The sequence below is a fragment of the Giraffa tippelskirchi genome, chromosome 11 (genome assembly GCF_054371585.1).
Source record: "Giraffa tippelskirchi isolate mGirTip1 chromosome 11, T2T-mGirTip1v1.2.pri, whole genome shotgun sequence".
Classification (NCBI taxonomy): Eukaryota; Metazoa; Chordata; class Mammalia; order Artiodactyla; family Giraffidae; genus Giraffa; species Giraffa tippelskirchi.
The window spans coordinates 93,742,749-93,767,064 of record NC_137285.1 but is presented as its reverse complement, the minus strand read 5'-3'; the positions used below and the strand labels follow the sequence as shown (position 1 = coordinate 93,767,064).

The 24,316-nt window shown below is 37.2% G+C and overlaps 1 protein-coding gene across 1 annotated transcript in view; it reads right to left on the bottom strand.

Annotated features, from left to right (window-relative positions):
* Positions 1 to 7,934: 7,934 nt before the first annotated feature.
* Positions 7,935 to 24,316, bottom strand: part of ATM (ATM serine/threonine kinase) — a 150,433-nt gene continuing 134,051 nt past the window's right edge. Inside the window, exons 61-65 of the mRNA XM_081545355.1 lie at positions 22,660 to 22,746; positions 18,712 to 18,826; positions 17,916 to 17,979; positions 9,906 to 10,042; positions 7,935 to 9,788 (exon numbers count right to left, since the gene is read on the bottom strand). Coding sequence (XP_081401481.1) covers positions 9,605 to 9,788; positions 9,906 to 10,042; positions 17,916 to 17,979; positions 18,712 to 18,826; positions 22,660 to 22,746 — 587 coding nt within the window. The 3' untranslated portion in view covers positions 7,935 to 9,604. The remainder of the gene's footprint in view (positions 9,789 to 9,905; positions 10,043 to 17,915; positions 17,980 to 18,711; positions 18,827 to 22,659; positions 22,747 to 24,316) is intronic.

The window sequence follows — 24,316 nt, the reverse complement described above, 5'->3', positions numbered from 1 at the left end:
TATAGACACAGGCAAACTGAGTCATAAGATGAAAAAAGGTATTCCATGCAAAAGGAAATCAAATGAAAACCAGGATACCAATACTTATATCAGACAAAATAGATTTTAAAACACAGACTGTAACAAGAGACAAAGAAGGACATTACATAATGATGAAAGGATCCACCCAAAAGGGTAAAACTATGTTGGGGTGCACCAAACATAGGAACACTTAAGTACATAAAGCAAACATTAGCAGACATAAAGGAAGAAATTGATAATAACACAGTAGGGGACTTTTAACACCTCATTTACATCGATGGATGGATCATCTGACAAAACCAGTAAGGAAAAACACTGGCCTTACATGACACATTAGCCCAGATGAACTTGATAGACGTATACAATACATTCCATCAAAAGTAGCTGAATATACATTCTTTTCAGTGCTGTGGAACATCTTCCAGAAAAGACCACAGGCTAGGCCAGAAAACAAGTCTCAGTAAACTTAAGAAGACTGAAATTGTATCAAGTATCTTTTCTGATCACATGACATGACACTGGAAATCAATCTACAAGAAAAAAACTACAAAAAACACAAAAATGGGTAGGCTAAACAACATGCTACTAAACAACCAATGAGTCATGAAATAAATCAATGAGGAAATTAAAAACTGCCTGAAGACAAATGAAAATAGAAACACAATGATCCAAAATCTATGGAAAAAAAGCAAAGCAGCTCTAAGAGGGAAGTTTATAGTAATACAATCCCACCTCAGGAAACAAGAATTATCTCAAATAAACAATCTAAAGTTAGATCTAAAAGAACTAGAAAAAGAACAAACAAAATCCAGAGTTATTAGGAAGGAAATCATAGAACTCAGAGCAGAGATAAATGAAATGAGACTAAAAAAAAAAAAAGAGTAATGAAACTAAGAAGTAGTTCTTTGAAAGATAAACAAAATTGATAAAAAAAATTGATTTTTATCAGAATCATCATGAAAAAGAAAGGCCCAAATTAATGAAATCAGAAATTAAGGAAGAGAAGTTACAAACAAAAGTCCAGGACCAGATAGATAACTTCTACTGAAGTTATCTAAATTCTGTTGAACATTTAAATAAAAATTTACACCTGTTACCAAACTATTCCAAAAAACTGAAGAGGAAGGACGCTTCTAAAGTTACTCATAAGACCAGCATCACTCTGATATTAAAACCAGATAGATATCACAATAAGAGAAAATTACAGGACAAAATTACTGACAAATACAGATGTAAAAATCTTCAACAAAATATTAGTAAGTGGAATTCAACCACATATTAAAAGGATCAAATACCATGAAGTGGGATTTATACAGGGATGAAAGGACAATTCCAAACCCACAAATCAATGAAATATACCACATTAACAAATTGAAGAATAAAAATCCCATGATTATCTCAATAAACACAGAAGAGAACTTTTAACAAAATGCAACACCCATTTACGATAAAAAAATCTCAAGACAGTGGGATAGAGGGAACATAGTTCAACATAATAAAGGCCACATATGACAAACCTATAACCAAAAAAATACTCAATGGTGAAAAGCCAAAAGAATTTTCTCTAAGATCAGGAATACGACAAGGATGCTTATTCTTGCCACTTTTATTCAACACAGTATTGGAAGTCATAGCCATAACAGTTAGATGAGAAAATTAATAAAAGGAATCCAAACTGAAAAGGAAGAAATAAACTGTCACTGTTTGCAGATGACTTGATACTATATATAGAAAACCCTAAAGATGCCACCAAAAACCTGTAAGAATTAATAAAGGAATTCAGTGAAGTTGTAGGACACAAAATTAATATACAGAAAACTGTTTTGTTTCTATACACTAAAAACAAAATAAGAGAAAGAAAAGTTAAGGGAATAATTCCATTTAAAATTACATCAAAAAGATGGGGGGTCCAGGAAGGGGAACACATGTAAACCCATGGCTGATTTATGTCAATGTATGGCAAAAACTATTACAATATTGTAAAGTAATTAGCCCCCAACTAAAATAAATAAATTTATTAAAAAAAAATTACATCAAAAAGAATAAAATCCCTAGGGAAAAAAATCTAAGGAGATAAAACTTTTCCAACATACTTGGAAAAGTAAAATACATTAATGAAAGAAATTGAGATGATACAAATAGAAAGATATACTGTGCTTGTAGATTAGAAGAATTAATATTATTAAAATAACCATACCACCCAAGGCAATCTACAGATTTAATGCAATCCCTATTAAAATACCAATGGCATTTTTCACAGAACCCAAACAAATAATTCTATAAATTGTATCAAAACACAAAAGATCCAGAATAGCCAAAGCAAACTTGGGAAAGAAGAACAAAGCTGGTGGTTATCATGCTTGCCGATTTCAAACAATACTACAAAGCTACAGTCATCATAACAGTATGGTACTGGTATAAAAACAGGCAGATCAATCGAACAGAATAGAAAGACTAGAAATAAACTTCCACACTTCTGGTATATTAATCTACAAAAAAGAATCAAAAATATGGGAAAAGACAGCCTCTTCAATAAATGGTGTTGAGAAAACTAGATAGCTACATGCAAAACAATAAAATGGGACAATTATTTTTTTACACCATATACAAAACTAAATTCAAACTGAATTAACAATTGAAGTCCAAAATTCCAAGAAGACAACAAAGGCAGCATGATCTTTGACACTAATCTTAGCATTACTTTTTTTGATCTGTCTCCTTAGGCAAGGGAAAGCAAGACCAAAAATAAACTAACATGATTATATTAATGAAGAAAGCTATCAGCAAAATGAAAAGGCAGTTTATTGCAAAGGAAAAGACACTTGCAAAGGACAAATCCAATAGGAGGTTAATATCCAAAATATACTCAACTAAACATCAAAAAACCAAACAACCCAATTAAAAAATAGAAGTCTTGAATAGATATTTTTTCCAAAGAAGACATACAGATGGCCAACAGACATATGAAAAGATGCTCAACATCACCAATCATCAAGGAAATGCAAAACAAAACTACAATGAGATATCACCTCATACCTCTCAAAAAAGCCATCATCATAAAAGCAACAAATTACAAGTGTTGATGACAAGGATGTGAGGAAAAGAAAACCATGGTACACTGTTTTATGAGAAACAGTTCTGGACGGTTCTCAAAAAATTAAGAGTAGAATTGACATATGACCCAGAAATTTCACTTCTGGATGTCTACCCCCAACAAAAAACAAAATTCAAAAAGATATATGAACTGCAATTTTCATAGCAGCATTATTACAATAGCTAGAAATAAGCGCAACATGAGTGTCAAGCAATAGATGAAAGGATGAAGAAGATGTGGCATATATACTCAGCCATTATTACAGAATATTACTCAGCCATTACGAAAAGGATGAAGTATCACCATTTGCAGCAACACAGATGAATCCAGAGGGTAGAGGAAGTATAGTAAGTGAAATAAGTCAGAGAAAGACAAATAGCGCATTATGTCACTCACATGTGGAGTCTAAAAAACAAAGCAAAGCAAAATGAAAGAAGACTCACAGATGCAGAGAATAGGCAGAGGCGAGACAGTGTAGGTGGCAAAATGGGTGAAGTGAAATTAAGAGGTACAAACCTCCAGTTATAAAATAAATAAGCCTGGGGGATATAATATACAGCATAAACAATATGGTCAATAATGCTGTAATAACCTTATATAGGGACAGATGGTTATCAGACTTATGGAAGTGATTTAATAAGGTACACAAATGTCAATCACCATCGAGTACATGTGAAGCTAACATAATACTGTACATAAACAATATTTCAATTAAAAAAATAAAAACAAACACAAAAAACAAATCTGCAACCAGCTGAGTGATTACCATTTTCTCTCTTAAAATTCTTCCAACTCTTCACAGTCATGGATAAAATTTTTAAATACTGCTTAAGGAGTAAGAAATATTAAGTATTTACAAAGAATTATAAATCTACAGTGAATATTCTAATACTAGGCAACACTTTGGGGTGGTTTTCATATAATCTAACATTAAGCAAAGCAGAACCAGGCTTTCAGAACCGTCAACAGACAATTGTTTTCCTCCTAAAACTGGCTGTTCCTTGCAATAACCCTCATTGGATTTGTAAAAAGTATACAATGTTTTTTTCTTGCAAGAATGATTTCTACATGCATTAAGATGGCTACAATTGAAACAAAAAAAATCAGAAAATAACAGATGTTTGTGAGGATGTGGAGAAATCAAAACCCTGGGCACTGTTTGTAGGAATGTAAAACACTTTGACCACTATGGAAAACAGCATGGTGTTTCAATCAAAAAAGTCAAAATAGAAGTACCATCTGATCCAATAATTTCATTTCTAGGTACATATCCAAAAGGATTAAAAACAGAGTCTTAAAGAGATATTTGTACACCCCTGTTCATCAGCAGCATTATTCACAATAGCAAAAAGAGGAAAGTAACTCAAATGTTTATAAACAGATAAGTGGATAGACAAAAATGGGATCTATACATACCATGGAATATTTCTCAGTCTTTAAAAAAGGAAATTATGATATACAGCAACACGAATGAACCTTATTAAGAACATTATGCCAGTGAAATAATTTAGTCACAAAAAGACAAATGCTTATAGGAGGCAGCAAGGGCAATGAAATTCAGACAGACAGAATATAAAATGGTGGTTGCCAAGGGCTGGGTGGAGGGGAGCATGGGGAGCTGTGGATGTGTACAGAACTTCAGTTTTGCAAGGTGAAAAGTGTGCTGTAGATTGGACTACAGTATGAATGTACTATACCACTACAGAACTGTACACTTAAAAATGGCCAAGATGGTAAATTTTATGTTACATCTATTTTACAATTTAAAACAATAGCAAATCACATTAATAGGTGACCAGCTATGAACACACACAAGCAAGGCAAGATCTACAAGCCACATCATGACCATTTCTTTCCTGGTTTGGAAATATGTACTAACCTTAAACTCTTAACACTATGTGTCGATGTTTCACACTCTCACCATCTTAGTGACAACAAAAAATGTCTTCAGATGTTGCTAAATGTGGGGCAGTAGGGAAGTAAAATAACCCGCTAAGAATTACTGCTTTAGAATTACACATTGTACATTAGTGCAAAAGTATGTATTTTTACATACTGCTGTATGTTAAAAAAAATTATACATGCTGTACCTCATGGGAAAAGTAAGTGATTTTCAGGGAATAATTTTCATTAGGTTTTTGCCTTATTCATCAAATTCAGAGTCTAATCTCTGAAAACTTTGTACTATACTTAGGCAAAATTCACTTTTTCAGAAACTGGACAAAGGAGCTTGAAACTCTAAAGAAGACCAAAGTTATTGATTTTTAAAAAATGATAAAATATCCAGAATGCAAACTTCACATTTAGAGTATCAGGATCTTTGTGTCTGTCATATTCCAGCATATTTCTTATAGACTCTAGAAATGTCAACTAGATCACTCTCTGGTCTCTGCTCCCAAAAAAGAGCATTCATTTGGCTTTCTGTCACAAGGTAATCAAGAAAAACTACTCGATCATTTAGAATGAGATACACCATACTGGTCTGTTCCCATGTAGACTTCCCAGTTCACACTGCACTGTAAACTGCCTATATACCCCAGACTATGAGTTCCACAGGGATGGTCATGCACATCTAGCTTACTGTTGTCCCCCTATGAACCAGCAGCACCATGCTTGGCACACAAAACACTCAAAATATTTGAATACAATGAATGAGTCAGCATATATTTTTTTAAAGATTTATTTTAAAACAGGTAACAGAATAACTGCAGCCATGAAATTAAGATGCTTGCCCCTTGGAAGAAAAGTTATGACCAACTTGGACAGCATATTAAAAAGCAGAGACATTATTACTTTGCCAACAAAGGTCTGTCTAGTCAAGGCTATGGTTTTTCCAGTAGTCATGTATGCATGTGAGAGTTGGGACTATAAAGAAAGCTGAGTGCCGAAGAATTGATGCTTTTGAACTGTGGTGCTGGAGAAGACTCTTGAGAGTTCCTTGGACAGCAAGGAGATCCAACCAGTCCATCTTAAAGGAAATCAGTCCTGAATATTCATTGGAAGGACTGAAGCTAAAGCTGAAACTCCAATACTTTGGCTATCTGATGCAGAGAACTGACTCATTGGAAAAGACCCTGATGCTGGGAATGACTGAGTCAGGAGAAGGGGATGACAGAGGATGAGATGGTTGGATGGCATCACCGACACAATGGACATATGAGTAAGCTCTGGGAGCTGGTGATGGACAGGGAAGTCTGGCATACTGCATTCCATGGGGTTGCACAGAGTCAGACATGATTGAGTGAGTGAACTGAACTGAACAGAGTAATAAAGATATACATTCAACAGTACTGAAATAAATCTACATAAAAAATATATAATTTCATTAAGATGCAATTAAAATATTTGAAGTGGCACATATGTCCATATTTCAAGCCATTAACTAGCTTCTAGGTATTTTAAGACTAGCCTACTTTAATCTTTAAAAAGACCAAAGATTTTCCTCTTTGTGTCTATTTGCTTTAGGCCATATTTAAATTTTCAGCCATTTCTAAGCATATATATTTTAAGTATATACTATAATGACCACGGATTTATTTTACCTACTAATTAGGAAGATACTTTGGGGTGGTATGATCAGCACAGAGAATAGTGGAAGGGATATCATCTCCCTTAATCTGAACACAACTGTCAAGTCTATAATTTATTTGCTTTGCTAGTAGCTTCTCTCCTTGGTTTCCAGTGACCTTATGAGCAACTGACTGGTGAAGCCTAAATTCTTTTCACTTGAAAGATTTCCACGTTAAAGACTGTCCATATTAAACCTGTACCTTCAGTTTATTATATTTGGGTCTTGGACAAGTTACTTTATTTCCCCAGCTGTAAGCTGGGATAATATCACTAATCTTGCAAAAGATGCTGCATATAAGGTATGGCAGGTACTCAGCATACAATAAATATTCTATCATAAATATTTAAGAAATTTAATGACTCCTTACTTGTTCCCAGTAAATTTCTATCTTATTCATGTCCAAATAGTGTTCCAGATGTCATAATCTTTAGAATCTTAATTCTATCACCTGTGAATTAGCTATTCCCTCTGGTTGTTATCTGGCAAGCTTGTCATAGCCTGAATAAGACAGGAGTTTTACAGCATATCATTAAAGGTTGAATAGTAGATTAATAATGTTACTAAAAACTATCCAGATACATCAATTAATAAGAATCAACTACAAATTCACTTACTTATACTATCATCTAGCTGATCATTCCTTATTCCACCCATCAATATTTCAAGGTTTGTTTTTTTTTTAATTTTTAAAAATATTTTTACTTTTCAAGGCTTTCTTAAAGACATTCTAAGTTTACTGCATTCCCTCGATTCACTATGATAATAAAACTAGCAATATATATTAAATATTCATTTAGGAAATTTATAAGAAAAAATATATATCACAACAAGCTTGTAATTTGAAATGCAAAATAGAAAATTTAAAAACAGTTTTCCAGAAACCAAACGAAGAAATTTATAGTACAAACAGTTCTGGAGATGGTTTTTGGAGAGAAGAGAAGGTGGAGAGATCAGATGAGTGAGAACCTGACCCTGGCAACAGAAGCAAATACCAACTCGTCATTAGAAACAACTGCTCACACAACCACCTAAGGCACAAATAAAAAGAAAGGTCAACCACCCATTTCTTAATCTCTGCAGGTACAAACAGTTTCCTAAGGATGGAGGATTATATTCACCAACAGACAAGTCAGCAGTTTTACTTGTTTGTCTAATGACAGTATGTGGACAGAAGGGTTCCATTTCTGCTATATGTCAAACTTGATACCTAAACCCCACCCCTCCAACAAAACACACAGAAATGCTAGATAAGATACCAGAAATGTTTTTTTAATGCATAACAGAAGTTATAAGAAAGAGGAAATTCTTATGGTCAAAAATTTTCAGTTTCAGAAGGAAACTAAAAGCCAGAGCAAACTTGCAAATTTCACTGTTCTATGAATTTCAGCTGTAACATCTACAAGAGGACTTTAAAAGGGCAGTGGGCGATAATTAAACGCACCTCGCCCTGTGTCTACCGTAAACTTGGGACGCAGGCAGGTTCACACTAGCCCACTAGCACAGGGAGGTAACGAGGAAAAATGTCTGTTTGGGCCTGGTAGTTTTCTCTCAGTAACTGTATGGTTCTCTTCAGGTCAGGAAACCCTGAAGCCAAGAAATTAAAGTTAAGAGTAGTCCTCTGTCAGTGACAGCCCTGGAGCTATGACATAACCAGACATAAAACTTTTCTGGAAGGAATTATTCTTAACCCAGGTCACTCAAGATTCCCATGAGAAGGCCCTACTGAAAATAAGCTCACCTTATAAAATCACAAAATACATGGATCAACAGTCCACCAGACCCAATAGATACAAACAGAACCTAAAGTTAAAAAAACAAAAACAAAAAACTGGACATCATGAAACAAATAATAGGCAAATCTGAAGAATGGTACATACTTAGAAATGAATAACAACTTTTAAAAGGAGAAATCCAATGAATAGTTTAAAAAGGAGATTATATAGCAACCAGAGAATTCATGAACTAGAAGACACATATGAAGGCATTATAGAAAGATAAAGTACTGGAAACACAGAGGGCTTAAAAGATAAAGAGAACAGAATGAGAAAGTCTAATAAACATTTCTTAAAAAAAGTAACCATACTGTATCTGTGAAATTTGTTCTCCATATCATAACATCTTCATTACTGAGCAGCACTGAGTGACCTTATTATTGAAAGTCCAACATATTTACTTACCATGGTATATGCTGCTAAGTCACTTCAGTCGTGTCCGACTCTGTGCGACCCCATAGATGGCAGCCCACCAGGCTCCACCGTCCCTGGGATTCTCCAGGCAAGAATACTGGAGTGGGTTGCCATTTCCTTCTCCAGTGCATGAAAGGGAAAAGTGAAAGTGAAGTCGCTCAGTCGTATCCGACTCTTAGCGACCCCACGGACTGTAGCCTACCAGGCTCCTCCATCCATGGGATTTTCCAGGCAAGAGTACTGGAGTGGGATGCCATTGCCTTCTCCGACCATGGTATATAGATTGGTACAATTTTAAAGGTTTTCCTTCCTTTTATACACTAATATTAAATAATTTATCATTCATATGTAATATCTGGGAAACAAGTTTTAATTAAAAGCTACATCAAAGTTAGCAGTATATTTATTTGTTCTGACTATAACAGTGATTTTACTGATTCAGTGATTCTACTGAAAGTGATACAAGTATGTCCTTGAAAAGAAAAAAACGAATATTTAGCCTAGAATTAGAGCATGATTGACAGTTACATCTAAAGTGTGAGAAAACTGTTGCTTGAGACTAGTAAAGCGACTTTAGGGAATTGAAGCATGTATTAATTAAACATTTTTTTAAAAACACAGTAATTCACTTAGTTCAATATTATTGCTTATTCACAGTATGTGGGTGGGTTAACAATGAAGGCCAAAATACAATTTATAAAGGCTGAATCCAAGGCAATCACGTGGTTAATATCACACCCAAGCTTTCCATCCTGGGAAAAGTCGGCTGAGATTTTTCGGGTCCATGGCCTGCTGGATGAGCAAATTCACCTGTCCACCCACACTGAGCACGGTCCCTTCCTCCACTCCTTTTAGTTTCTCCTGCAGTCTCATCAAGACACGTTCAGCTACTTTATTGAAACTCTGGTCAATATCACTAATGACAAAAAACACAAAATGACACACACACAAAAAAAACAACTGTTGAGGTGCAACAGTTTAAAGGGTCTTGGGAACAGGAGAATCAGAACAACTCTCAACAGATCCTGCTCACCTGAGATTTCGTTTGCATTCCTGGTCATCTGCATTTGGAGTGGAGTGGAACTCACTTTCATCGTCTGGCCTCTGTTGTAAATATAAAGCTTTTAAAGGATTCATGGTCCAGTCAAAGAGAGGATCATATAGGAGGACCTAGATAGAGAACATATGTATTAGAAGAACAATGCACACTTTGACCAGTATTATAATAGAGACCAATCAGGTGGCAGTTGACTGGGATGGAGGCGCAAACTTATCACATGTGCTTCATGTTTCCTTGTGGAGAAAACTACACTAACACGATGTTCCGGGCTTCTCCTCCCATCTGACTCCATTCTTCCTCCCTGTTGAGGACTGTGATATTGTCTGACCCATGGTTTCTGACTGAAACTAATCAATTAAAAGGAGATAAGCACTAGTCATGTTCCTTCCTTCTCTCTCACCTCTTGATAAGTGTGGTCCTGGGTAAGAATATTTGCTTGCAGGCCCCAATTCTCTAGGTGAGCTGGACCAAGGGATAGATTAGGCTGTGGGCAGTGGACAGCAGAAGCAAGTCTATTTGGACCTTACTCCTGAGCCATATTCTCCAACAGTTGTATCACTGATAAACCTGACATTCTGATCTCTTACTTTTTTAGTATTATTTTATCTAATTAATTTATTATGTTTCTACACTATAAAGCTATTCTTTACTCAAGTCCAGACTATACTCTTTTTAAAATAAATTATTTATTTTAATTGGAGGATAATTACTTTACAATATTGTGATGGTTTCTGCCATACATTAACATGAATCAGCCACAGGTATACATGTGTCCCCTATCGTGAACCCTCTTCCTACCTCCCTCCACACCCTAGCCCTCTGGGTTGGCCCAGAGCACTGACTTTGGGTGTCCTGCTTCATGCATCGAACTTGCACTGGTCATCTGTTTTACATATGGTAATATACATGTTTCAATGCTATTCTCTCAAATCATTCCACCCTTGCCTTCTCCCAGAGTCCAAAAGTCTGTTCTTTACATTTGGTCTCTTTTGCTGTCTTGCATGTAATATTATCATTACTGTGTTTCCAAATTCCATATATACACACACACACACATATATATATATGCATTAATATACAGTATTTGCGTTTCTCTGACTTCACTCATATAATAGGCTCCAGTTTCATCCATCTCATTAGAACTGACTCAACTGCATTCCTTTTTAATGGCTGAGTAATATTCCATTGTGGATATGTACCACAACTTCCTTATCCATTTGTCTACCAACGGACATCTAGGCTGCTTCCATGCCGTAGCTACTGTATACAGTGCTGCAGTGAAGAGTGGGGTACACGTGTCTCTTTCAGTTGTTTCCCTCGGGGTGGCTGCCCAGCAGTGGGATTCCTGGGTCGTATGGCAGTTCTATTCCCAGTTTTTTAAGGAATCTCCACACTGTTCTCCATAGTGGCAGTGCAAGTTTACATTCCCACCAACAGGATAAGAGGGTTCCCTTTTCCCCACATCTTCTGCAGCATTTATTTGTAGACTTTTTGATGATGGCCATTTTGACCAGCATGAGGTGATACATAATTGTGGTTTTGATTTACATTTCCCTAGTAATGAGTGATCTTGAGCATCTCTTCATGTGTTTATTAGCCATCTGTATGTCTTCTTTGGAGAAATGTCTGTTTAGTTTTCCTACCTATTTTTTGATTGGATTGTTCGTTTTTCTGGTGTTGAGCTTCATGAGCTGCTTGTATATTTTGGAAATTAATTATTTGTCAGTTGCTTCATTTGCTATCATTTTCTCCCATTCTGAAGGTTGTCTTTTCACCATGTTTATCGTTTGCATCATTGTTCAGAAGCTTTTAAGCTTACTTAGGTCCCATTTGTTTATTTTTGTTTTTATTTCCATTATTCTGGGAGGTAGATCAGAGAGGATCTTGAGGTGATTTATGTCAGACAGTGTTCTGCCTGTTTTCCTCCAAGAGTTTTATACTTTTTGGTGTTACATTTAAGTCTTTAAATCCATTTTTGAGTTTATTTCTGTGTATGGTGTTAGAAAGTGTTCTAGTTTCACTCTTTTAAATGTAGTTGACCAGTTTTCCCAGCACCACTTATTGAAGAGACTGTCTTTTCTCCATTGTATATTTTTGCCTCTTTTGTCAAAGATAAGGTGTCTATATGAAAGGTTGTTGCTGACCCACGAAAAGACGCTGGGATTCTTGGCCTCGAGAAAAGAAGAATTCAATCCGGGGCCAGTGACGAGGCTGTGAATTTTATTAAAGTATAAATGGGATAGAGAAAGCTTCTGACATAGACATCAGAAGGGGGCAGAAAGAGTGCCCCTTTGCAAGTGTTAGCAATGGAGTTATATACAGTTATATATGGAGTTTTAATTAGTTATTACAATGAATCAAAAGAATGTCTCCAGTTTGTGAAAATTTTACCAGACCTACTCCAGCAATTTACATTTTAGGATAACAAGGTTAGAATTTAACAATAGAAAGATCCTCCAGACCCACTCCCATAATATACATTCTAAGATACCAGGATTAGTCAGAAGGTTTTCAGGAAGGAGAAGCTGTCCTCTAGCCCTATACATTGTTGTTGTATAATCCCTAGTACAGAGTTTAAACTGAGTTGTGTAATTGACTGAGACTAAGGAATGCAGAGGAAAAAAATGTTTGTCCTTTTCTCCTCCTTGAGAATTCCAGACTCCCAATCTCCACTTCGAGAGCCCCAGACCCCTTTATCCTCCTTGGGGACCCTGAACTTCTTATCAATCTGCCTAGGAATTGACTCTCTCACATAGGTGTGTGGATTTACCTCTGGACTTTCTATTTTGTTCCATTGATCTATATTTCTGATACAAAGCCAGTGCCATACTGTCTTGATGACTGTAGTTTTATAGCATAGTCTGAAGTCAGGAGAGTTGATTCCTCCACTTCCATTCTTCTTTCTCTAGATTGCTTTGGCTATTTGAGGTTTTGTGTGTTTTGATGCAAATTGTGAAATTATTTGTCCTGGTTCTGTGAATAATACTGTTGGCAATTTGACAGGTTTTGTGTTAAATATATAGATGGCTTTCAGTAGTATACTCATTTTCACTATACTGATTCTTCCAATCCACGAACATGGTGTATTTCTCCATTTATTTGTGTAACCTTTCATTTATTTCATCAGTGTTTTATAGTTTTCTATATATAGGTCTTTTATTTCTTTAGGTAAATTTATTCCTAAGTATTTTACTTTTTTCATTGCAACGGTGAATGGGATTGTTTCCTTAATTTCTATTTCTGATTTTTCATTATTAGTGTGTATAGGAATGCAAGGCATTTCTGTATATTAATTTTATACCCTGCAACTTTACTATATTCATTGATTAGCTCTAGTAATTTTCTGGTGGCATCTTTAGGTTTTTCTATGTTGAGGATCATGTCATCTGTAAACATTGTGAGAGTTTTACTTCTTTTCTAATCTGGATTCTTTTTATTTCTTTTTCTTCTCTGATTGCTGTGGCTATGAATTCCAAAACTATGTTCAATACTGGTGGTGAGAGTGGATACTTAAGCATGTCCTTCTGTCCTGAAGAGTTTCTATTGAAAGATCAGCAGTTATCCTAATGGGGATCCCCTTGTATGTTATTTGTTGCTTTTCCCTTGGTGTTTTTAGTATTTGCTCTTTGTGTTTAATTTTTGTTAGTTTGATTAACATGTGTCTTGAGGTTTTTTGCCTTGGGTTTATCCTGTTTGGGACTCTCTGGGTTTCCTGGACTTGGGTGGCTATTTCCTTCCCCATTTTAGGCAAGTTTTTGACTATTATCTCAAGTATTTTCTCATGCCCTTTCTCTTTGTTTTCTTCCTCTGGGACACCTATGATTTGAATGTTGGGGTGTTTAACATTGTCCCAAAGATCTCTGAGGTTGTCCTCATTTCTTTTTATTCTTTTCCCACTCGGCTTCATTTATTCCCACCATTCTATCTTACACCTCACTTATCCTTTCTTCTGTCTCAGTTACTGTACTGTTGGTTCCCTCCATAGTGTTTTTAATCTCAGCTATTGCACTGTTCATTATTGGTTGACTCTTTTATTTCTTCTAGATTCTTGTTAAACATTCCCTGCATCTTCTCAATCCATGTCTCCGGTCTATTTATCTGTAACTCCACTTTGTTTTCAAGGTTTTGGATCATCTTTGCTATCATTATTCTGAATTCTTTTCGAGGCAGACTCCCTATCTCCTTTGTTTGGTTTGGTGGGTTTTTATCATGTTCCTCCACCTGCTGGATACTTCTCTGCCTTTTCATTTTGTTTAGATTGATGATTGGGGTCCCCTTTCTGCAGGCTGGAGGGTCGTGGCTCCTCTTAATTGTGGTGTCTGCTCCCTGTAGGTGGGGATGGACCAGTGGCTTGTCAAGGTTTCCTGGTTGGGGGAGCTTGTGTCTGTGTTCTGGTGGATGGAGGTGGATCTCTTCTTTCTGGAGTGCAATTAAGTGTCCAGTAGTGAGTTTTGTGATGTCTATGGGTTTGGTATGGCTTTGGGCAGCCTGATTCCTAATGATCAGGGTTGTGTTCCTGTTTTGCTAGAGAATTAGCATTGGGTATCTGACACTGGAACTTGCTGGCTCTTGGATGGAGCATGGTTTCAGTGTAGGTATGGAGACTTTTGGGTGGGCTTTTGTCTATTAACATTCCCTGGCGTCAAGAGTTCTATGATGGTCTAAAGTTCTGGAGTTGAGCCTCCTGCCTCTGGGTTTTGGTTCCCCTCTTAGTAGCCTCGAGATTTCTCCACCCACAGAGCTTCTTTGCTTATTTTGGCTTCCTCTGTTTGCAAGTCTCTTCAGTGTCTAATCTCTGCCCTGACACAAGGAGGTGAAGATGGCCACTTATTTACGCTCACTCACTCAGTTGTGCGGTGAAGAAGGGACACTGCAAACAAAATTGGCTGGTATGTGAGTATGTGTGGGGAGTGCTTGCCGTGGATGGACCACACTGCATTTGCCACAGCCCAAAGCGGCATGTACTTCCCAGGTCCACACTGCTCAGGCCCCAGGTGCTCTGCGAGGGCACTGTCCCAAGTGGACCCTGCGTCCTGTGTACTTCCCAGGCCCAAGCTGCTCAGGTGACCGGGTGCTCACTGAGCACAGTGTCCTAGGTAGGCCATGAATCTTATGCCCCCGCCCAGTCCTAGCCGCTTGGTTTCCCACGTGCACCACAAGGGCACAGTCCCACGGGTGCTATGTGTCTCTTCTGGAAAGCTGGTCTCAGGCCGATGTGATCCGTCCAGGATCCCAGCAAGATGTGGTTGGTGACTGGCAGCCTGCTCACAGTTTGACAGGAGATGTGATCTCGGGATCGAGACTGCAGTGGCCCCTTGCCTTCCGCGGCTGGCTGCTGCACTCCTGCCTGGAAGGGAGGGTCGTAAATGGCAGCAGGCTTGCTCTCCTTTGGTATTCTCTAGGGCGCAACTCTTTGATCTGTGAGCACACCAGGTATCACCATGCCAGTTAGAGCCCTCCTGCAGGAAAGGTCCATTTTTTTTTTTTGTCTCTCTGGCATTACCATGGTTAGGGTTGCTTTGTCCCTTTAGTCCTCTCAGATTGTCCTCAGGCCATTCAAGCCAAGTCCTTATCCTAAGGACCAACAATGCAGCCCACACCTCCAGGCCCAGCCCCTACTTGCTACAGGCAGACACAAGCATCTGAGCTGTTTCTCTGCAGTAATTGAGGTTAGGTGCATATTCTTAGTGTTTTATTTTCTGATTATGTTGCCCTCTGAGATTCCAAAGCTCCCTAATGATCCCTCCTGTGAGAGGGTTTCCTACTGTGTGGAATCTTCTCCTTCACGACTCCCTCCCCAGGACAGGTCTCTGTCCCTAAATTCTTTGTCTCTCTTTTCGTCTTTTATCTTTTATTCTATCTCCTTTTGGGTTGCCTTTCTGGGTGTTTGGTGTCCTCCACCAGTGTTCAGAAGTTGTTTTGTGGAAGTTGCTCCACATTCAAATGATCTTTTGATGTATTTGTGGGGGTAAAAGTGATCTATCTTCCTGTCCTGTTTCTCTGCCATCTCCTATGTATTATTCTTAAGGCTCTTTCTTTTTCACTCTGTTCCAAATTTGGGTAGGAGAAAAAAGGTATAATTTATTGAAAACTCCTCAGAACCAAAGGTCTAGTGCTATGGTTAGCATTCTGAAATCCATATATGGAGTAGTATTTGAATACCAAAATAATTTGCAAACATGATGACAGAAGAGTAGACTAAAATAACATTCCAGAGGACTGGGATCCAGCAAAACTCTTGAGAAGTACTCTGATAAAGATGAAGATACAAAGTCCATAGTGAGGTCAATTGGGAAACTACTCTTGAAGATTGGTACAACCACACCAAATAATTTGAGGAAATTCAGACAGATTTACAGAGGAAAGAGTAGGCAGATCTGTGTAAAATACACAAAGCTTATTAAGCTTATGTGACACAGTTATTGCAGGTGGAGATGCAGATCACTTCTCAAGTCTGAAATTCCCCAGCAGTTTCCATCTTACTCAGTAAAATCTGAAGTACTCACACTCATGTAGGAACCCCTAGATAATCTGTCCACTCTTACCTACCTAATTTTATATTCTACTACTCTTTAAACAATGAGGCTCCTGAGGAATTTGGCATTCAACCAGTAAAACTGAGGCATTGAGGGAATTACTCTCTTCCACCAAGTGGTAACTCAGGATTCAAATACCAAAGGAACCCCTAAATCTACCCAGGAACAAAAACCCTTCTGACTGAGACTGAGCAAAGTAAAATACTGGGGAATATATTAAATTTTTTTGGATCTTAAATCAGTTTGAAAATTTTAGATTTTTTTTAGCTTAAATGCAAAAAAGCAAGATAATTTAATTTTAGATCTTGATTTCTACATTATTGAGGCATCCATGTTATCATTTATTCTTGCTGCAGAATCAAGGGCAAACTGTAATAAATGATAACATGTATAAACATAATATGGGAAAAAGGAAAGCTTTTCCAGCCTTGAGAACAGCACATCCTTGGAATCAATTTTATCAACATATATTGGGACCTATTTTAACCCTCTTTGTACCAAAAATCTATATTGCCACCAGCAGTTGAAAGATCTATAAAGAGGACTTTGGTTTACAAAGGTTGCAGACATAGGACCACCCTAAAAGACTATTAACTTCACCCTCCTTGGCATATAGTTCCACCCGTTGCTGATCACAGGTTAATGCCAGTGAATTAACAGATTCTCAACCTTGGCTGCCAGTAGGAGAGCTTTTATAAAATACAGGTGTTCTTGCCTCATCTCTAGAAGTTCAAATTTGGTCAACATCAGTGTTGTTTAAAACAACTCTACTTCCATGCTTCCCTGCGGAGGATACTCTCCTGGTCTCTTGCCCCCATACCCTGTACTAGGAGAGAAAATGACCGCCGTGGGTACTCAGCTCTCACTTGGGTAGAATTAATGTCATAGGCACTGGAAATTCGTGGGACTTCCTTCCCTCTCTGCCCTGATCAACATGAAGCAGTAATCCTGATGGAGTGTTTAGGCCCTGTAGGCCCAAACCCCATTTGGTGGGCTGCCCCCAGGTTAAGAAAGCAGAGAGGCACTGAGGAGGCACCACTGCAAGCCAGTTTGGCCCTCATTCCCCAGTCATGTTCCTGCAGTAACAGTGCTGACACTCTGATCTCCGTCCGTTTCACTACCTGGTTATGAACCTGGGCAGGGGAAAGGAGATACAATTTACTGATTTCTCTTAAAACTCCAAAGGAATCCATTCTGGAAATAATACCATACAGATAACTAACATGTCAGTGCTGATGTGTATTGAAGACTAGAGGTTACTCTGAGTGCTGTACATCCCAACAAACCTGAGGGGACTGAAGGCATTTCTAAACCACTATTAACTCTTCTGCTGCCAGTATCATCCCACATCTTTACAACAAAGTACTGAACCTTAAATCACTGCCTTCCTAACAAGATAGCAGTCTATTAGGTACAGAAATAAAAATTTCCTTATAATATACTTTACCTCTACAATGGTTAACAGGGTTTCCTTAGAATTTCTCATTACCTCCATGGTTTTCTCACAGCATCTGCAAACACATTGTAAATAAGAATTTTACACCAACATTTTCAACATATCTTTATCTCCTATATATTCCTGTCTAGTGTGCTGAAATTATTTTTGTTAATAATTCCCAAACTAATATCTCAAAGAGCACAGTGCTTGGCAGAGTGAATTTTCAGTAGATGTTTCTAAAAAGAATATAAATAGGTATGTGAATATAAGCTTAGCATTTACAAGAATAACATAGTACTACTATAAACATTTCTTTCAGTTGATTATTATGGTAATCAATAGTTTACTTTCACTAGAATCTGCCAAGTTAAAAGTTGAGCGTGTAGACTAAAGAAAGAATATTGAGTATGTAGACCTATGCTGGGAAAGCTACAGGGAACTGAAAGTTGGCAGGAATTGGTATCAGACCATAAACTTCTTTAGGATAAATTACACACCCAAGAATGAGCACCCAATAGAAGTTCTGACCAATAAACAAAGATTTAGCTAGGACAGAGTTGTGAAAAGTAAAGGCAGGCTGCTTTCAGAGGCAGTAAGGGAGAACACTATGTGTATTATACTGAGTGACATCCTGGATGGTTTGAATAAAGGGGAAATTACTGATTTTACCCATAGTCTTTTCCTTAGTACTAGTAAAGCACTGGAATGTAATTCTAGCAATGAATTCTACAATATATAGAAATCAATAATCTGAATAATTTTGACACCAAAAATCACCTACCCTACCTTACCTTATTTGGCTTACCTTCTGAAAACACCTTCAACACCAGTAATGCCCATCCCATCCACAATATCTCTGGTAAGTCTAAAAGGAACTGTTTCAGGAGTAGGAAGGATTTTGCCCTGTTCAAAAGCAACTCCTAAAGTAAAAAATATAGTGAGGTTAGGTGGTCACATAGCTAATTTACTTTCCTCTCAACTGGCCTGTGGACTTTGCAGAGGCACCAAATAATTTGTCACCAATATTCAATCAGTACTAGAACACACAGTCATTTACTCTATGCTCTACATGCCTTCTTTATCGTCAACATGCTCCAGAAAAATCAACCTCAAATTTTAAAAAACAAGTTTAAAAATTATTTATTAACATATAATCAGAGAAATCTGTATTAAAGGGTGATTTTTAAGAATGAGGTAGTGAAGGGTAGAATTTAAAATGCAGAAGATAGGTATATATATCTTTTACTCATTTTCCCCAATGGTAACATCTTGCAAAAAACTATAGTACAATATTACAACCAGGATGTTGACACTGATACAATTAAGATATAGAATATTTCTATGACTGTAAGGATCTCTCATGCTATATTATTCTTGTTGTTCAGTCACCAAGCTGTCTGACTCTTCATGACCCGATGGACTGCAACACACCAGGCTTCCCTGTCCCTCACCATCACCCAGTTTGTCCAAGTTCATGTCCATTGAATTGATGATGCCATCCAACCATCTCATCCTCTGTCGCCCCCTTCTCCTTCTGCTTTCAATGTTTCCCAATATCAGGGTCTTTTCCAATGAGTCAGTTGTTCGTATCAGGAGGCCAAAGTATCAGAACTTCAGCTTTAGCATCTGTCCTTCCAATGAATATTCAGGGTTAACTTTCTTTAAGATTGACTGGTTTGATCTCCTTGCTGTCCAAGGGGCTCTCAAGAGTATTCTCCAGCACCACAGTTTGAAAGCATCAATTCTTTGGGCTCTGCTATATTAGCTTATACTATATTAGTAATACTATATTTGCCTCCCAAGGCCTACCCTTACTCTCTCTTCTTCTGGTAATCGCTAATCTGTTTTCCATTTTTATAATTTTGTAATCAAGCATGTTACATAAATGGAATCAAACAGTATGCAACCTTTGGGGATTAGTTTTTCACTCAACATAATTCTCAAGAGAATCATCCAAACTGTCATCTATACTAAGTTGTATTCCATGGTATGGATATCTGAGATTACTGATATTTCTCCTGGCAATCTGGATTCCAGCTTGCGCTTCACCCAACCTGGCATTTTGTATGATGTACTCTGTCTATAAGTTAAATAAGCAGGGTGACAATATACAGACTTGACATACTCCTTTCCCAATTTGGAACCAGTCCATTGTCCCATGTCCGGTTCTAACTGTTGCTTCTTGACCTGCATACAGATTTCTCCAGGAGGCAGGTAAGGTGGTCTGGTATTCCCATCTCTTTAAAAATGTTCCAGTTTGTTGTGATCCACACAGTAAAAGGCTTTATCATAGTCTATGAAGGAGAAGTAGATGTTTTTCTGGAATTCTCTTGCCTTTTCTATGATCCAAAGGATGTTGGCAATTTGATCTCTTGTTCCTCTGCCTTTTCTAAATCCAGCTGGAACATCTGGACTATAAAACTTATCATCTCCTAAAATAGTACTTCCTAAGTAATCTTAAATTCTACATTCTAATCAAAACACCTCTTCTCCTTCTACCCCTTTATTCTTATTAAATAATCTTCAAACTCATCGAGATTTCTAGTCTATTAGTCTCTCTTCTTTCCCTACTCAGCTCAGGGTATAGCCTGCAAAGTTGATTACTCTTGCTAGTACTTTAAATCTTCCTGGCCCCTTGTTCCTCTATGCTTACCATTTCAAAGTAGAACTTAAGGATATCTAAGGATATTGAGGACTGCTGGAAGAAATCATATGATGACACTACAAATTTAGAATTATTATCCTAGGAAAGCATCCCTTAAAATACTTGGCAAGTCTTATATATCCCTTTCTAGTCAATTCGTGGTCTCATTTCCATGGTACCCATTTTAAAATTTTTATTGTTCTTTTAGGGTCAATTACCATTTCTCCAATTCTTAGCAAATAAACATGTTTTTCAGTTCTGAGAGAAAATGGAATAGCAAATATAATTTCTCAAATTCTTTCCCCTCTGGCCGAAGACTTTCCTAATGATATGTGTTCATCCTTTCTTCACTACATGCTTCCAGTATAAAGCCACCTCTACACACTCATACTTTATGATTTCCGTTGCTATTTTAATTATCTTTGTCTCTCTCCTATAAGTACCTCCCATCTTAAGAAAGCAAATGAGTGAGTTCTCTGGCAGTCCAGTGGTTAGGACTCCACACACTCATTGCCGAGGGCCCGCGTTTGGTCTCTGGTCAGAGAATTAAGGTCCTACAAGCCATGCAGTGCAGCCAAAAAAAAGAAAGAGAGCAAATGAATAAGAACAAAAACACCTCAAAGTCCCAAAAATGGGTCGGGGAGGGGACCAAATATGTACCTCCCATCTCTGTAACAAATTTCTCTTCATTCTTCTCTTACTTCTAAACTTCTTGCAGAACAAGTTCTGCAGTATTAGCCTACCTGTCCTTAACTTCCAAACTTCCATTCAATCCTTGCCTTTTCACAATCTTACTTCCTCCATTCTATCCAAATTTACTAAGATTGATTAATTAAAGGCCTTAATTAATTAATTCAAAGGCCTATTTTCAGCATTCATCTTATCTGACCTTTCTGCATCAGATACTACTGAACACAGTGTTTCTTCCTCCATGAAAATTTATTCTCTCTTGGCTTCTAAGATAGCCCTACTTCTAGTTTCTATGATTCTATTACTGCTGGTTATTCCTCATTTTTTTTCTGACTCAGCCTTTTTCTTCCCCTTCTTTCTTTTGGGACGTGCTGTGCAGCTTGTGGGATCTTTGTTCCCCAACCAGGAAATGAACCCGGGCCCTGGGCAGTGAGATCGCCGAGTCCTAACCACTGGACCACAGGGGAATAGCCAAGACTCAGACTTTTGAATGTTGGTATTCCTTACAATTCTATCCTTAGTCCTCTTCATCAAGAATGATGTATAAGATTAGAACCTCCTCTAGTCCAGTGACTAACTGTAATCTATTTGCTTCAAGTTCTACATCTCTTACTATTTTCAACATCTTTACTTTCCTATATATTAAACTGCCTACTTCCCCTGGAAATGCCATTAATACCTCAAAACTACGCACAAAACTAAGCTCACCAGTTTCTTATTTTCTACAAAACCTGCTGTTTTCCTTAGTTAGAAGCTTCAATTATCTTGGAGTCCCCTCTCCCATTGTTTCCCCATCTTATATCACTGGTGCAAAACTACTACAAAAATGTCCCTAAATCCAATCTCATGGTCCATACAACTTTAGTCCAAATCATCTCCTGTCTAAACTATTATAATCTCCTGTAACTTGTATTCCTACTGCTAATACTATCTCCAAATTATCTTTCCAATAATCAGGATTATATCCTGATCAAATATATCTTCATTCACTTTCCATTGTTTAAAAGATTAAAGTTGAAACTTCTTGGCCTGGCTTTTTATAATGTCAGATCAGTCTACATCTCAAGCTACTCAACTACATATAAACTTCACTCCAGCCACACTTAATTTCTCATCGTTCCTACAACATGCTATATCTTCAATATCCTTCCCTTCATTATCTGCTCTATGTTCTCTCTAGATTATCCTTTCTTTCTCTTCGACCTGGCTTAAATATCATTCATTATCTGAGGCAGAATTAGCTACTCCCTCTAGTATCACTGTGTTTAAGCTTTTTTTTTTTTTTAATAAACACTATTTATTGTTTTGATATATCCATCTCTCTTTCATACTTGCAATATCCTGGTAGGCAAACAATAACAAAAATTTCTTGATGACCAAATACTTACTGAACAAAGAAGTGTATCTTTGGTTACTTACCTAAATCTATATGTACAAGTTCTGCTGACTGCTCATTTATCAAGATATTCTGTACATGTCTATCACCAAGTCCAAGTATGTAACCAACTAGAAAAAAAAAAAAAAAACACTGAAATCATTGATATCATCTATTTCTATAACACAATTAGCCATAATTTGAACTAATATTATTGACTACCAGACTTTTTTGCCTACTAAAGGAAATTTTCTACATTTCCTTTTGGCCATGTTCAGTTTAACTCAAATCTTGCCAGCTATTTTAATTTATACTGCATTTTACAAATCTTAGATGATTTGTTTTAAAAAAGTTTCCCTTTACTAATATGTACATATATTAAAATATTTGTACTTCAAAATAAGTGTGGTTAAAATTGAGACTCATTATTTACCAAAGCAGTGCATTATATATACTCAAATATTTATTAAGTATACTTTTAAACTGAGATGCCTATGGGTAAGTTCTTCATTCGTCAGTGAAACTTTCTTCTGCTTGATGAATTATATTTAACATAAATTAATCATTAATTCATTTAATCAGGTATATATCCAGGAAAAACTACATTTCTATTTTTTTTTTTTTAACTTTACAGTATTGTATTTGTTTTGCCATACATTGACATGAATCCACCATGGGTGTACATGTGTTCCTCTTCCAGAACTCCCCTCCCACCTCCCTCCCCATCCCATCCCTCCGGGTCATCCCGGTGCACCAGCCCTGAGCACCCTGTATCATGCATCAAACCTGGACTGGTGATTCATTTAACATATGATAATTTACATGCTTCCATGCCATTCTCCCATATCATCCCGCCCTCACCCTCTCCCATAGAGTCTATCATACTGTTCTATTTATCTGTGTCTCTTTTGATGTCTCACATACAGGGTTATCTTTACCGATTGACTAAATACCATATATATGTGTTAGTATAATGTATTGGTGTTTTTCTGTCTGGCTTACTTCACTCTGTATAATAGGCTCCAGTTTCACCCACCTCATTAGAACTAATTCGAATGTATTCTTTTTAATGGCTGAGTAATATTCCATTGTGTATATGTACCACAGCTTCCTTATCCATTCGTCTGCTGATGGGCATCTAGGCTGCTTCCATGTCCTGGCTATTATAAACAGTGCTGCGATGAACATTGGGGTACATGCATCTCCTTGGTGTGTATGCCCAGCAGTGGGACTGCTGGGTCATATGGCAGTTCTATTTCCAGTTTTTTGAGGAATCTCTACACTGTTCTACATAGTGGCTGTACTAGTTTGCATTCCCACCAACAGTGTAAGAGGATTCCCTTTTCTCCACACCCTCTCCAGCATTTATTGCTTGTAGGCTTTTGGATAGCAGCCATTCTGACAGGCGTGAAATGGTACCTCATTGTGGTTTTGATTTGCATTTCTCTGATAATGAGTGATGTTGAGCATCTTTTCATGTGTTTGTTAGCCATCTGTATGTCTTCTTTGGAGAAGTGTCTGTTTAGTTCTTTGGCCTACTTTTTGATTGGGTCGTTTATTTTTCTGGAATTGAGCTGCAGGAGTTGCTTGTATATTTTTGAGATTGTCTGTCCGTTGCCTCGTTTGCTATTATTTTCTCCCATTCCGAGGGCTGTCTTTTCACCTTGTTTATAGTTTCCTTTGTTGTGCAAAAGCTTTTAA